The sequence below is a fragment of the Gorilla gorilla genome, chromosome 13 (genome assembly GCF_029281585.2).
Source record: "Gorilla gorilla gorilla isolate KB3781 chromosome 13, NHGRI_mGorGor1-v2.1_pri, whole genome shotgun sequence".
NCBI lineage: Eukaryota > Metazoa > Chordata > Mammalia > Primates > Hominidae > Gorilla > Gorilla gorilla.
The window spans coordinates 97,942,801-97,959,342 of record NC_073237.2 but is presented as its reverse complement, the minus strand read 5'-3'; the positions used below and the strand labels follow the sequence as shown (position 1 = coordinate 97,959,342).

The 16,542-nt window shown below is 38.4% G+C and overlaps 1 protein-coding gene and 1 long non-coding RNA gene across 2 annotated transcripts in view; one reads left to right on the top strand and one right to left on the bottom strand.

The window, feature by feature from the left end:
- Positions 1–16,542, top strand: part of GRIN3A (glutamate ionotropic receptor NMDA type subunit 3A) — a 179,848-nt gene that overhangs the window by 119,500 nt on the left and 43,806 nt on the right. Inside the window, exons 5-6 of the mRNA XM_004048377.5 lie at positions 103–218; positions 10,542–10,693. Coding sequence (XP_004048425.4) covers positions 103–218; positions 10,542–10,693 — 268 coding nt within the window. The remainder of the gene's footprint in view (positions 1–102; positions 219–10,541; positions 10,694–16,542) is intronic.
- The window catches only part of LOC115935860 (uncharacterized), a 146,365-nt gene that overhangs the window by 117,463 nt on the left and 12,360 nt on the right, over positions 1–16,542 (bottom strand). The window lies entirely within an intron of this gene.

The following is a 16,542-nucleotide window of genomic DNA, read 5'->3' as shown; positions in this document are numbered from 1 at the left end:
TGTCCGGGTTTCTGTCCCCTAAACAAAAGCCGGCTGTCAGCCTTCATGCTTCCTTCCCATTAATGAATCATTTTCACTTTTCTCCTCTGGTCTTAAATATAGGAATGATCCAGAGAAACTAGACGCCTTCATCATGGACAAAGCCCTTCTGGATTATGAAGTGTCAATAGATGCTGACTGCAAACTTCTCACTGTGGGGAAGCCATTTGCCATAGAAGGTATTAATCAGTCACTCTTGATTCACTTTTACTCAGGATGTGCTCAGTTTGCCAACCTAGAAAGTCACAAATGCCAAAGTCAGAAGCAAAGAGCTATTCATCTTCCCTTGTTTTCATTTTCAACTCATAAGCACTTAGCTATTAAGTTGCTGAAGTTAGGAATTTATTTTTCACCTATTCAACAAATATTTATTTACCCAATTGTTAGGGGGAAAAAAATCATTGTTACCCATATGATGTTGTTTCAGATATCTGGGAGTGGTGGCACAGTGTAATAAATTTTAATTTAATCTGTATTGTGTGTGTGTGTGTGTGTGTGTGTGTGTGTGTTTGTGTGTGTGTGTGTGTGTGTGTGTTTAGTGGCAGGGTGTTGCTATGTGCTATGTTGCCCAAGCTTGTCTCCAACTCCTGGCCTCAAGTGATCCTCCTGCCTCAGCCTTCCAAAATTCAGGGAAATCTGTATTTTCTAATAGCCAAATACTCTAGCAAATCTGACAGAAAAACTGGAATGATTACATTTTACAACTGGGCGGGCCCCAATATTGATCTAATCCAATCTACTCGTTTGATAAACAAGAAAGCCCAGGGACATTACATAACATTTTCATAATTGTACAATCAGATGATAATACTGGGACTGAAATCTAAAGCTCCTGGTTCTTAAATAAGTATTCTTCCACTGGTTGGAAAATAAGTAGAAAAAAAACTCATTCTATAGTTTAATGCCCTTTAAGGTCCCAAACAAAACCTTTGGATCCTTGTTTGGGATCTCAGGTCTTTTTCTCCACTGGCAGCAAATTTTTCCTTCTAATGTGATCACCCAATCAATCAAACTTCAGAACCAAAGAAAGATTGCTTTGTCAGTAGCTCCTTTCATTCTGAAGGACGGTTGATATACGGAGCTGATAGTTTGAACCAGCAAATTTCACTTCTCCCAGTTCCCAGCTTCCCTTCCCTGATGGCGCATGCTGGCTCTCGAGACAGCCATGCTCACTTGACAGAAAATACTTCGGCTTAAAACAATCCCGTGGGGGTGCCCAACTGCTATTTCCAGAAATCTGTGCTTTCCTGTATGTTAACTAGGATATCAAGACTATTCTGATTTCAATTTCCCAACCACAGTTAGTCTCTGTCTCCTCTAAATATATCAGCAGATTAAAATGTTTACCTCTGTCTTTGTTTTCATGATAAATGAGAATGTTACAGCTGATGCTATTTCTCCACATCTTCTCCTAGCAGAAATCAGTCCCCTCTCCAGGCAAAGTCACCCCCACCTGAAGCAGGGATGGAACTCAGAAAGAGAGGCAATTAGCAGTAGTGGTCTTCTATTAAGACTACTGTCTTAGATAGCAAAGGGAGAAAAAGAAAAAGCTAGAAAAATACACAATCTTCAGTATATAATCCCATTTTAATGTAACAATGAAAAATTTCTCCTTTTTTGTGGCATCTGGGGATGTTACATTTTATTTCTGTCCTAGATGCACTGGGTAACTGAGATCCCTTCTGCCATTAGGAGCTACTAACAATGAATCATGGGTAGATGACAGAAGAATGAGGGGCTCCATTTTCCACCTTTATCTTCAGGGGACAACTCTATCTTGTCAAAAGACAGTGGTAGGATGGCTTGTTTGCCTCTGCTGGACCCTAGTGCCAGATGCCACGCAATTAACTCCCCACTGGTTTCCTGTTTACATTTCCATCTGTGTTCCTGAGACTTAGTGTCTTGCAGTTCCCAACATCTCTAGACATCACATTGTTTTCAAAGGAGATGAGCACAAAATGGTGCATGGAAAAGCCCTCCCTGCAAGAGAGTAGAAATACTGCAGGTTTTAATTGAGAGAATATTGTTATCATTGTGAGGTTATTCTCAAAATGGATGGGGTATACATCAGAAAATTAATTCAATTCTACTTCTGACAATAAGTTCATACTCCAAAAACATAACTCAGTAAAATACAAAAGGATATGTATAAATTACACGAAACAATGTGGTAGAAATACTAGTCAAAGTCTTGATTGCTACTTTTCTTAAAAATATGAATTTCACAAATTTTTTTTTTTTTTTTGAGACTGAGTCTCACTCTATCATCCAGGCTGGAGTGCAGTGGCACAATCTCAGCTCACTGCAACCTCTGCCTCCCAGGTTCAAGCGATTCTCGTGCCTCAGCCTCCCGGGTAGCTGGGATTACAGGTGCCCGCCACCACACCCCGCTAATTTTTGTAGTTTTAGTAGAGACAGGGTTTCACCATGTTGGCCAGGCTGGTCTCAAACTCCTGGCCTCAAGTGATCCTCCCGCCTCGGCCTCCCAAAGTGCTGGGATTACAGGCGTGAGCCACCTACAGTCTAAATAATAAAGCTCACATTTTAATAAGTTCAAGAAACTTAAATGTTATTAGAGGATAGCATATATTTTTAACAATTTAATTGAGAGAGATAATTTCATGAATTTTTGAGAAAATATTTCTCTCAATTAAATTGTTAAAAATATATGCTATCCTTTGACAACATTTAAGTTTCTTGAACTTATTAAAATGTGAGCTTTATTATTAAGTTAGACTGTATAGGTATAAAAAATCATCAAAGCGGTTTATGAGCAATACTTGGTCATTTAGTTTACAGGAATGTTTTATATGCCTACCCATAACCTTTCACAGGGCCTAGTACAATGCTAGGCATATAACATTAATGTAATAAGTGATGTATTACCTATTAAATAACTAATTAGGCTTGAAATAGGTACCTAATTCACTCAGGTAGTTAATAGCTTGTACTTATACTTTCCCAAATGTTTAAATGTACTTAGGAGAGAAAACAGAGTGCAATGATTCCTTCATGCTGAATGTACCATCACTGTATATAGTAGTAACACACTCAGTACTCTATGTGTGACACTCAGTGTAACTACTGCTGTGGTCTGAATGTTTGTGCCTCCCCCAAATTCACATGTTGAAACCTAATCCCCAAGGTGATGGTATTAGGTCATGAAGTTTCCACCCTAATAAAAAGGAATTAGTGCCCCTACGAAATAGGCTCAGCAAAGCTCATTCACCCTTTTCAGCATGTGAGGACCTAGCTACATGGCACCATCTATGAACCAGAAAGCAGGCCCTCACCAGACACCAAATCTACCAGTGCCCTGATCTTGGACTTCCCAGCCTCCAGAACTATAAGAAACAAATTTCTTTTGTTTTTAAGTCACCCAGTCTATGATATTTTGTTATAGAAGCCTGAGCAGACTAAGATAACTATTAACTATCCATCCAAACTTCACCATTCTGCATTTATTTTGACTTAAAAGGGAAAAATAAGGCAAATAAGGAACAGTGGCTCCACACTGAGTTTGAAACCCTTTCATGAGTACTCATCGGTACAGAGTATATAGCAAAGCAAACCAAAACTATTAAGGATGCAAAAGCATGTGGAAAGCCTTTGGTCGAATTAAATACCATAAACCAGGGGCACAAATACATATTGTGTGCAGGGGAGAAAAAAAAGTGTTGAGATAAATGAATACATGTCTCCAATTTGTGCATTGGAGTTAGCTGACAATAAAGCTCAAACAAGGAGAAAGACCAATGTAACTGCACAATAATGATGTGTGATCTTTCTGCCAAAGACCTTTGCCTGTTTTTGAGTTTGTTCTTTTACTTGCTTTCCAATAATTATTTAATACAATGCTTGGAACACTGGCTCTGGAGTCTGAGTACTTGGGTTAGGATAAAATTGCTGTTATTAACTGGCAAGTTATCTAATCTACTCTTCAGGTTCCTCACCTGCATAATGGGGAGATGAATAGGAAATTTATGATAGAATTGTTGTGAGGATTAAGTAATACATATAAAGCATGTACTGTAGGAACTTGTTTGGCACATAAGAAGTGCTCAACAAATTATTATTATATAGTATATTGATTAATACATTGAGACCAATTAACTGTAAAATTCTTCCAGGATAGTCTTCATAAGTCTCAACTTCTCCCACAGATTTCTCTCCCCACTTTGATATGCTGAGGCTAAGGGAAACCCATTTTATAGTACCTTTATAGTTGGGACCATTACAATATGTTCTCAACCATTATCCCAGAGTAGCTAAATATGGTATTCCAAGGACAGACTGCAAAATTGAATAAATCTTTCATCCTGAAGCCTTTTTAACCCTATCTGAGATGCTATTTTCAAAACATCTCTTTTCCAACCACATTTCGCAAGATTCTTTTAGTCTATGAATTTCTAACTATACATTTGCTAGCTAAAAGATATTTCCACCACTTTTAGCTTAATAAAGCTGATTTATCCATGGTGAAAAGATCAGGATTCTATTCTGAAAACTGTTCTCTTGGGCCATTAAGCTGTATCCAATTTCCAGGATGCCTGATGCCTTCATCTTTAGAGTTGAAGGATTCCATTTTGCTTCATTCATCAACCACAAAATAGTCAACCCTGTCTTTATTGCAAAGCCACGTTTCTAGTAATAATGAAAGCAACTCAGGCTGCTAAGTTGAGTCAGCAATTTAAAAATGAGAATTCTTTGACCAATGAACACTAGCAAATTTGAAAAGGCAACTATAAATGGGGACAGAAGTAAAACCCTCAAGGTTTTATTATTTTATGTTTCTGAATAAAATGGATTTTTATCTCCTTTAACAAATAAGTCTTCTCATCATCACATAATTTATTTTCCTATTTTTCCCATCATTCCATATGCATAGTTTGTTTTCATTAGCTAAAAATTATTATTATTGCTAGAAATCATTAAAATATCAATATAAAAGTGTTCCTATTTCTCCACATCCTCTCCAGCACCTGTTGTTTCCTGACTTTTTAATGATTGCCATTCTAACTGGTGTGAGACGGTATCTCATTGTGGTTTTGATTTGCATTTCTCTGACGGCCAGTGATGATGAGCATTTTTTCATGTGTTTTTTGGCTGCATAAATGTCTTCTTTTGAGAAGTGTCTGTTCATGTCCTTTGCCCACTTTTTGATGGAGTTGTTTGTTTTTTTCTTGTAAATTTGTTTGAGTTCATTGTAGATTCTGGATATTAGCCCTTTGTCAGATGAGTAGGTTGTGAAAATTTTCTCCCATTTTGTAGGTTGCCTGTTCACTCTGATGGTAGTTTCTTTTGCTGTGCAGAAGCTCTTTAGTTTAATTAGATCCCATTTGTCAATTTTGGCTTTTGTTGCCATTGCTTTTGGTGTTTTAGACATGAAGTCCTTGCCCATGCCTATGTCCTGAATGGTATTGCCTAGGTTTTCTTCTAGGGTTTTTATGGTTTTAGGTCTAACGTTTAAGTCTTTATCCATCTTGAATTAATTTAAATGTGGCACATATACACCATGGAATACTATGCAGCCATAAAAAATGATGAGTTCATGTCCTTTGTAGGGACATGGATGAAATTGGAAATCATCATTCTCAGTAAACTATCGCAAGGACAAAAAACCAAACACCGCATATTCTCACTCATAGGTGGGAACTGAACAATGAGATCACATGGACACAGGAAGGGGAACATCACACTCTGGGGACTGTTGTGGGGTGGGGAGAGGGGGGAGGGATAGCATTGGGAGATATACCTAATGCTAGATGACGAGTTAGTGGGTGCAGCGCACCAGCGTGGCACATGTATACATATGTAACTAACCTGCACAATGTGCACATATACCCTAAAACTTAAAGTATAATAATAAAAGAAAAAAAAACACACACAAAAATAAATAAATAAAATAAAATAAAATAAAATATCAGTATTCGATACATGTATTAAAACAGAAATTTTAAAGGGATAGTAATCTGTTTTTAGCAACTGCAAATTAACCTAGACATGATCGAGTGGCGTGATTTAATATTTATTATTTCTTGTGTAACATTTTTTATAAATGTCTCTGAAACTTCAACATAGCTTTTTCATTAGGGAATCTTAACACTTTTGTTGTAGTGCCAAAATTCTATTCTTAGAATATGTAGATTTATCATAAGTATGAAGTTAAGAATTTAAAACTTTCTTATCATATACTTTTGTCTTATCTACCAAAAATATCACAATCAAGAACCAATTCAAGATGCCATCTTTCATCCTCTCCTCTGGTACCAATCTCTTGTTCCTCTGAATTTTCACAGAGCTTCACCTATCCTCATTGTGTCCTAGGCATTATATTTTACCTTGAATTTATGCCTCGCTCATCTTTTTTTACCAAGAAAAGTCAACTAACTTTCTACCAATTTGTGTAGTTTTTTTTTAACGTATACCTCATTTCACTCATGCCACCATCAACTTCTTATGGACAGACTCTGTGTCTGCTTTAACTTGGTAACCTCCGTAGCATATGAAGGAGTGCCTGACACAGAATAAGCACTCAACACATGTTTATGGAATTAATCAATAGATGAATAGGTGAGCAATAAATGCTTATCAAATGAAAAACAATTCTGCCATGATTACATTAATGTGGGTTGGAATGATTAGCTTTAAGAGGATTTTAGGAGAAACAATTAGTGAGTGTCCTTGCTAGTGAATTTTCTCATACATATAATCATATACAAGTTAGTAGAGCTGTTCTTACACTATTTCTATATAACTTATTGAAAAGCTTGTAAGTAAAATCTGCCTGTGAATAATGTATATTTATGTTTACTAAAAACAAACCAACGGTTTAGATTATTGTGTTTTTTAAATGAATTACCTGGTTTAAGGCATTACATAGATGTGCATATAGTGTTGAGGTCTGCATTAAAGGGAAAGAAATAAGTATTTCCTTGACATGGTCACATAGTGTAATGGACATGGTGGGAAGAGCATTGGTTTTAGAATCAAACAGACCTACTTTAAAATACTAGTTTTGCCAACTACTAGCTATGTGACCTTGGCAGTTTATTTATTCAATCTTTTTTTTTTTTTTTTTTTTTGAGTCGGAGTCTTGCTCTGTCGCCCAGGCTGGAGTGCAGTGGTGCAATCTCAGCTCACTGCAAGCTCCACCTCCCCGGTTCATGCCATTCTCCCGCCTCAGCCTCCCGAGTAGCTGGGACTACAGGCGCCCGCCACCACGCCCGGCTAATTTTTTGTATTTTTAGTAGAGACGGGGTTTCACCGTGTTAGCCAGGATGGTCTCCATCTCCTGATCTCGTGATCCGGCCACCTTGGCCTCCCAAAGTGCCGAGATTACTGGCGTGAGCCACTGCGCCCGGCCCTTTTGTTCCTTTTTTAATGCAGATACACAATCTTTTTCTTTAAAAAAAAAAAAAAAAAGACTTGAGATGTGTGTATAACCAATAAAAGAGATGAAATAACGCATAAAAAACTGAGTTTTAATGGATTGTATTTTTTTCTAATAACATTATTTGTTGCTTAACAATAGGAAGTCACGAAAATGATGACAATGTCAAAAGCATGATTAGAATTTTCCATTCAAAGAGCTATTTTGAGTGCCTGTTTTATGCCTAGTAGTTTCGGTTTGAAAGGCAGGACTGAAAACAAAAGAGTTTGGATGGGTAGCTTTTGATTCTGCTGATGTTATTATTAAATAACATTTTAAAATATAATGGGTAATTTATTAGAAGGAAGTAATCAGCTTTCTTTAGAAACATACTGAATGCTGTTGCCAATTCAACTGCACAAACATTTATTCAGGACTTATTTGCACATCATGCGCAATACTAGGCACAAGCATATAATAGTCACTGATTCACTGACTCACTCACACATTCATTTATTCATTCATTCACTCATTCATGCAACAAATATTCCCTGAGTAAATAGGCACCATGTTAAGTGGTCAGGACTTAGCAGTGACCAAGGTGGATATGGTCTCTGCTGTAATGGAATGTATACTCTACAAGGGAGACAGATATTAAACAAGACACAGCATAATTATTATTTCATTACAATAGAGATAGGCACCATAAGGGAGAACTGGGCCATATAAGAACAAAGTGTAGGAGGACTTGCTACTATCTGGTAGGAGTGGGTTGATGGTTAGGATACTTAGCCAGGTTTGCCGAATATCAATGTGTTTTTCCTCCCTGGGTCAACAGTTCTCAACGACAACAACAGATTGTGGCACACAGCTTGGTTAAATCATCCTTGGATTCTAATAATAAGTACTAGGACATACTGGGCTCTACTGTGCGCCAAGCACTATTCTACATGAATCCCTACATGAAACCACGCCAGAATGTGTATCACTTGGAGACTTAAAGATTGAATAAATAGGCCGGGCGCAGTGGCTCACGCCTGTAATCCCAGCAATTTGGGAGGCCGAGGCAGGTGGATCACGAGGTCAGGAAATCGAGACCATCTGGCTAACACGGTGAAACCCCGTCTCTACTAAAAATACAAAAAATTAGCTGGGTGTGGTGGCGGGCGCCTGTAGTCCCAGCCACTGAAGAAGCTGAGGCGGGAGAATGGCGTGAATCCGGGAGGCGGAGCTTGCAGTGAGCCGAGATGGAGACTCTGTCTCAAAAAAAAAAAAAAAAAGGAACAAAAATCAGTGTTCTTGAAATTGAATTGTAAGCTAGGATAATTATAGGAGGTATTTGTTTCCGTTAAGTATCTTTGGATGCTTGACAATCTTTTAGTCTTTATCCATGAAAAATGAACTATATTTTTAATCTCTCTTCCTCAATCATGTTGAAGGCAAAAAAAAAAGTGTTTGGGTTTTTTTTTTTACTATTCTGTCCAACAGCTAAAACAAAATGTAGCTAATCAGCTTCTTTGACATGGCTCAGCAAAGAGATTAACAGTATAGTAACATTTTGGAAAGCAAGTAAAGCCACACAGTGTGAGGATACAGAGTCTAAGCTGACTAATAAAACTCTGACAACAAATTAACTCCATTTTTATGTTCCTCCCTCATTCCTTCCCCTGCCTCCCTTACCCTGCATTACCACCACCCTTTCATTTATTTTATCCTTGGTTTTGTTAAAAATAATAAGTATTATCACAGGCTGGGCACGTGGCTCATACCTGTAATCCCATCAGTTTGAGAGGCTGAGGTGAGTGGACTGGTTGAGTCCAGGAGTTCAAGACCAGCCTGGGCAACACGGTGAGACCCTATCTCAACAAAAAATACAAAAATTAGCCAGGGTGGTGGTGTGTGCCTGTGGTTCCAGCTACTTGGGGGGCTGAGCCGGGAGGATCACTTGAGCCCAGGAGGTCAAGGTTGCAGTGAGCCATGATGGCACCATGGCACTCCAGCCTGGGCAACAGAGCAAGACCCTGTCTCCAAAAAAAAAAAAAAAAGAAGTATCACATATATATGCATATATATGTATTCCTAAAACTATATTGTTTGGTTTTGAATGTTTTAATATTTACACAATGAATTCATGCTGCAAGTAATCTTCTGACACCGACCTTTTTCACTCAATGGCATATTATTAAGGATCATCCATATTGTTGCCTCTAGTTCTAGTTCATATAGTTTTGATTATGTAATATTCCATCTGTGCAAATAGTCCACAGTTTCGTTACTCATTCTCTTGTCAAAGAACATTTGGGTTGTTTCCAATTTTTGCTATTATGAACAGTTCCTCTAAGAACATTTTTGTACATATCTCCTGATATGCTTGTGGCAGAGATCTTTGGGAATGGACTCAGGAACAGAATTGCTGGTCTTAAAATATGTCAATGTTCAACCATATAAAATAATACCAAACTGCTTTCCAAAATGTTTGTATCAATTTTCAGTTTGTATTACAGCAAGCAATATATAAATAATCTTATTGATCCTCATCTTCTTTAACACTTAGTATTACTTCTTATTTATTTATTTTTGGACAATTTAAGTTGATTTTTATAAGTTCCTGTTTATATTTTAGTTCTCATACTGTATTGTTTATTCACATGGTTTTATTATATTATTCAAAAATTAAAAATAAATTTAAAAAGTAAGAGAGGGTCATGCATTAACACCGATAAGAGAATGTCATCAACCACAGACTAAGATTAATCTGATTTTGTATATTTAAGGTTCAGAAGAGGGGTTCTGGAAGAGGTAGATAGGAAATCCTAGCCCTGATAAAGACCTCAAAGATTGCCTCTAAGGAATGTCTTAATGGGAAAGGCGGAAGATCTTAAAATTTTTCACTAATGCACTGTGCACAGCCCATTCCTCTCCTTTTCCAACTCAATTCATCTACTCAGAGATGCAGCTGATTTAAGGGTAATCATGACTAGGAAGGTCTTTGAGTGCTTTGAAAGAAAGTTGATGAAAACTCATCACGCCCTTTTTTTGGTCTGATGGCAGTATCACACAAATATGTACTGTGGTGGCAATCTCTCAGGAAGGGTGTAAAAAACTCATCTGAGATTGTATTTTCTTCTAGGATACGGCATTGGCCTCCCACCCAACTCTCCATTGACCTCCAACATATCCGAGCTAATCAGTCAATACAAGTCACATGGGTTTATGGATATGCTCCATGACAAGTGGTACAGGGTGGTTCCCTGTGGCAAGAGAAGTTTTGCTGTCACGGAGGTATGGAAAAACTGTTGAAAATGGTGACACGTTGTATAGCTGTACCTCAGAGAACATAAGGAAAAGCTATTACTTGTGCCTCATCATCTAGGTTATTGCATTTACTAGACTCTTGCATAGTATTTGGATTATTTTTTACTTTGTCCAAAAAGTGTCCATTCCTACAGGAATTTACAGGGAAGTGGGTTTGTCTTAGATTTAAATGTGATGCTATTTTGATGAGTAAATATCTAAATTTCTACTTTTCCCCATAACCTCTATCCACAAGTGCAGAAGAAATGCTGTTCTGAATTACAGCAATAGTATCTGAGATTGACATGAACAGTGTTTGATTTAATCGTCAATTGATGGACATGATGTGTACTTCAAAATATCCTGCAAAATCTAATCAAAACATTGCTAACTTACCAGTGGTTACCACCTAAAGATAAAGCCTTTGTGGATGTAGAAAAATAGACATACCTTAGCGAGTACTTCTTAGATTACAGAGTCATAGATTTTTGAAACTGAAAACAATCAATTCCCTTCTTTTATAGTTAGGAAAAGAATACCCAGAGATAATCAGTGGTTTCTCTAAGGCACACAAATAATCAGAATCTCTTTCTATTGCAGTACTCTGACTTTACAATGTAATTAGAAAGAAACCTATAAAATAAGGCAGAAATTGGATGATTAAAATTGGAGACTGGAAGATATAACCAGTCACAGGCTCAGATATTTAAAAGAGGAGCCAAATATACCTGAACAAGGTCAGCCTGACAATTTAAAAAAAAAAACAAACCCACCTAAAGTGAATAATAATGGTTTCAAATAGTCTCTATTTGCCAAGAACTCCCAAAGTTGTATTTCAACACAGACCCTTCTTCTGAGCTCCAGGCCATATATCCACCTTCCTATTTGACATCTCCACTTGAATATCCTCCAGGCATCTCAAATTTAACTTGTCAAAAGCTGAACCTTGATCTTCCCTCCTAAATCTATTTTTCCTCCTGTGCCTCACATCTTGGTAATGGCTCCTCTGGCCATCTAGTTACTCATTCTGGAAACTGGCAAGGATCCTTAATGCCTCCCACATCTCATCTTCCACATTCATCAGCAAGCCATGTCTTTTCCTTCTATAAAATATGCCTCGAATATGCCCATTTATTGTCATCTCCACTGTTGTCACTCGAGTCCAAGCCATCATTCTTCACCTGGACCACTATAAAAGTCTCCTAACTAGCTCTCTGCTATCACTCCTGCCTCCTCAAATTTGTTTTCCATGTGGCAGATCATTCTTCTGCTTAGAAGCCTGCAGTGGCCTCCCATGTTAATGGGACAAAAATCTGAAACGTTGGCATAGCCCACAATGCCCTGTGGGACCTGGCCCTGCCCACCTCCCAGCCTCATCCCAGCCACTTTCCTCTTGGCTTCCCTGCACAGGCTGTTGCCTCCTCTTCCTCAAATACTCCATCCTCTGACACTTGCTCAGCTGAATCCTTTATATTATAAACTTCCAGCTGAAATCTCCCTTCTTCAGACTCTGATAATCCCAGACCAATATGAATCATATCTCCCTTCATAATCTCATATATCTCACATTATGTCATAGCACTTGTCATAATTTCTAAATCATACTATTTCTAAACATATACTCAATTGAGTTTTTGTTTTAGTGTGTCCCTTCATTAAACTGTAAGAGCTTGGTGAGGGACAAAGATTTTGTTTACAATTGTATTGTCAATGTCTCATATATAGCAGCACTCAGTAAGTGATTGTGGAATAAAGAATTAGAGAAATTGAACAGCATACCTGAGAAAACATTGGGGAGCAGAAGGCAAAAGCATAGATCGGGAGTGAAATTGGTAGTGTACTGGGACAAATAGTGTACCCCCAAAATTAATGTCTACCTAGAACTTCAGAATGTGACCTTATTTGGAAATAGGGTCTTTGAAAATGTAGTTAATGAAGTTAAAAGGAGGCCATACTGTAGTCAAGTGGGCCCTAAATTCAATTATGGGTATCCTTGTAAGGAGACCCTGTGGAGAGACATACAGGGAAAAAGTCCACGTGACAACAAAGGCAAAGACTGGAGCATGCAGCTACAAGCCAAGGAAATGCTAAAGATTGCCAGCAATCCTCAGAAGCTAGGAGAGAAGCATAAAACAGGTTGTCCCTCAGAGCCTCCAGAGGAATTAACCCTGCTGACGCCTTGATTTCAGACTTTTGGCCTCCTAAGCTGTGAGGTAATACATTTCTGTTTTTTTTGTTTGGTTGGTTGGTTTTTTTTTTTTTTTGAGACAGACTCTCACACTGTAACCCAGGCTGGAGTGCAGTGGCATGATCTAGGCTCACTGCAAGCTCCGCCTCCCAGGTTCACGCCATTCTCCTGCCTCAGCCTCCCGAGTAGCTGGGACTACAGGTGCCCACCACCACACCTGGCTAATTTTTTGTATTTTTAGTAGAGACGGGGCTTAACCATGTTAGCCAGGATGGTCTTGATCTCCTGAGTTCATGATCTGCCCGCCTCGGCCTCCCAAAGTGCTGGGATTACAGGCATGAGCCACCGCGCCTGGCTAAATTTCTGTTGTTTTAAGCCAGACTCTTCCTCAAATACTCCATCCTCTGACACTTGCTCAGCTGAATCCTTTATATTATAACTCCCAACTGAAATGTTTTTTTTACATTTGTTACATCAGCCCTAGGGAACTAATACAGATAGATGATAGACGTCTAGATGATAAGGATAAAAATGTAGATAGATAGATGATAGATAGATAGATAGATAGATAGATAGATAGATAGATAGATAGATAGATAGATGCAAGCTGGTCAATGCCCTTGGTAATTAAATTTACTTCTGATTATCCTGGAAGCCATGACAAAAAGAAATATAGGACGGGTTGGAAATTTTTTTAATTGGAAAAAGAAGAAGTTAACCTATATTTAGTTCTAGATTCTACAATAATTCTTTTTGAAAAATAGCATTGAGTAACAGAGTTAGCAATGTTTACAAGATGCAAAAACATTTCTCCTCTGCATAACTTTTATACTGATCAAACATTTGAAGGAAGCATAGAGGAAAATGGGGACTTAGGGAGCTAGCACGTTCTGTTTCCTACCATGTAATAGAAACTGTACCCAGAACGTAGTTCTCACTATGACCCTGTAAGGTAGACATTTTTATCTTTATTTGGAGAGATTTGCGTGGCTTTTCCTAAAAGAAATGAACTTGGGCCTATACCAGTCAATTGAGTTAATTCAACCAAGGAAGGAAACAAACCAGTTGCCTAACCTGTGCCAAATAACAATCACTTGGTGTTTTCTATCATTTGTTGTGACCATAGCTGACTCAAGTCAACATCTTCAAGTGATTCAGAATTGACAGCAAGACAAGGCTGGATGCAGTGGCTCATGCCTGTAATTCCAGTGCTTTGGGAGGCCAAGGCAGGCAGATCATTTGAGCCCAGGAGTTCAAGACCAGACTGGGAAATGCAGTGTGACTCTATCTTTACAAAAAAGATTTTTAATTTAAAAAATTGGAGAGCAAAGCATTAAGAGAAAAGGAGCCTCCCAATCCTGTCCCCAAAGCCAGCATTACTGAATGATTTTAACCTCCCTTATCAAATACAAGCCTCTAGGCTATTGTCATTTCAGAGGATCATCTGACCAAGACTTCAGCTGAAGGGACCATATGATTCCTAGGTGGAGGAGGACCTAAGGACAGACAGCTCTGCGGACTCAGAACCTAACTCTACCTGGACACACAGAAGCAAACACACTATTGGAGACTTACCAACACAATTATTAACATAAACCCATGTCAAATTTATTCCAAAGTAAAAGTAACTAACCTAAAACAAGATACATTTGAAGCCATACATTTCTGGATTTGAATCCTGTCTCTACTATTAACAGCTGAATTACTTAACTGCTCTTAAGTCTGAGTCTCCTCATCTATGAATGGGTATGATAAAACCTGCCATCCCATTTTGTTCTAAGAATAAGAGGTCATTTATGGAAGCACAGCATGGTGAATAGTAAATAATAGAAGTACTAATTCTTCCTCTGCCTACATTAGGATATCTTCAGGTGTCTTTCTATGGCTCTTTTCAAAGTAAAGAAATGTTACCAGAAACCCTCCATTAGATTTCCTCATATTTCATTGGCCAAAATTATATCTTCTGCCTATGTCTAAGCCTATCATTGGTGAGGGAATGGGTTCACCATGATGGATTAGGCCAATCATGATTCATCCCCTAGCATTGGCAATTGCACAGCCTCCCTTGAAACACAGGGTCAAATCACGAAGCGTGAAGGCCTAAACAAAAGCAGGGTTCCCTTAGGAAGGAGGAGACAGAAGAATACATGTTGAATAAGCATCCAACCACTTCTACTCTCACTCTGCAGACTTTGAAAGCTGCTTCTTCTCTCATCCCACCTACCACTAGCCATCTGCACAATGAGGTATTTTGATTTAATCGTCTGCAAAGCAAGTCCTCCCAGCTTTGATACAGTGATTCTGGCTTCCCTTAATATTATCCTAAAATATGAATATTCAGTATTCTATACAATATAGTATGATGGTTAGAAACATGGACTTTGAAGACAGTTCTATATTTGAACCCCAGCTCTACCAACTGTGATACCAGGACATATTATTTGAGCATTCTGAGGCTCAGCTTCTACAAACTGGGGAGATAGTCATATATACTTTATAGGATTGTGGTAAAAATGAAGTTCGATAGTGCTTTTCAAATATTGAGCGTATTCCTACATATGATAACCACACAGTTACCCATGTTCTTAAGGACTATGAGGTTTCACCATATATGTTACAGGGCTATATGGATTTATCAGCAATTTCAAACAAAATCAAGTATAGACCAAAAAAAAGATGTTTTGAAAAACAAGTATCAGTGAGAGCCATAAACTGTTGAGATGATGCATCTAAAATACAGCAAAATTTTTTCCATTGCAGTTTTTAACAGGCCAGATTCAGGGGAATGGCAGTTGGGAAATTCTAGATGTAGTCAGCTGGAAGCATTGAATAAAAGGCTAATATCAGGATCAAGTTGTGCTTGTCCAGGCAACGTTGGGCCCACATTCCAGGTCAGCTAAATTTGAAAGAGAACTAGGAATGAGAAGAATGGAGGAAAGTTGTGTCCTTACTGGAACTTCAGGGACAGAAATAACAGAGTTCTGGTAACATCAGTGTGTGTAGAGATAGGAGGGCCACACACACACACAGAGCTCTTCTTCCTCAGGGATGGTGGTCGGCTGTATGGTGTATCCTGGTCTATGGAATAGGAAACTATTTTGTAATGATGCTTACCTGGGTACATTTAAACAGCAATGCATATTCTTGTGTGACATTTTTGTTTTGAACAACCTAAGAGAATTTCAGGATTGTCCTCACAGAACCTAAAGATAGAACGTAATTAAATGAAACCAATCTTCAGTTCATTGACTGAGCTTGGTCTTCTCTGCACAAACACCCTCTGCCTGCTGGATTTCCCATTGCTCAATACACTAAGTCTCAAACGGCTATTTTTTTCTTAACTTTCTCCCAGAAAAGATCAGAAGGAGAAAGCATAATTATTAATGCTTCGCTTGCCATCCCTTTTGCTTCAAATGTCATACGCTGCCGGGCTCTGTTAGTGTGGGGAACCAGGATTAGCTTTGAAATCAGACAAGCCATCCTTGAAGCCTACTTCAACCACCAACTTACTTTTGGCGAGTGCCTTAATCCAGCTCAGCTTTAGCTTCTTCATCTCATCAGTGGCTCTTGTGTGGAGTAAATAAACTGATGGTCTCATACACACCGCCCTCCTCCTTCTCCCTGCTCAGGGGGTGGAGTGCAAGGCACA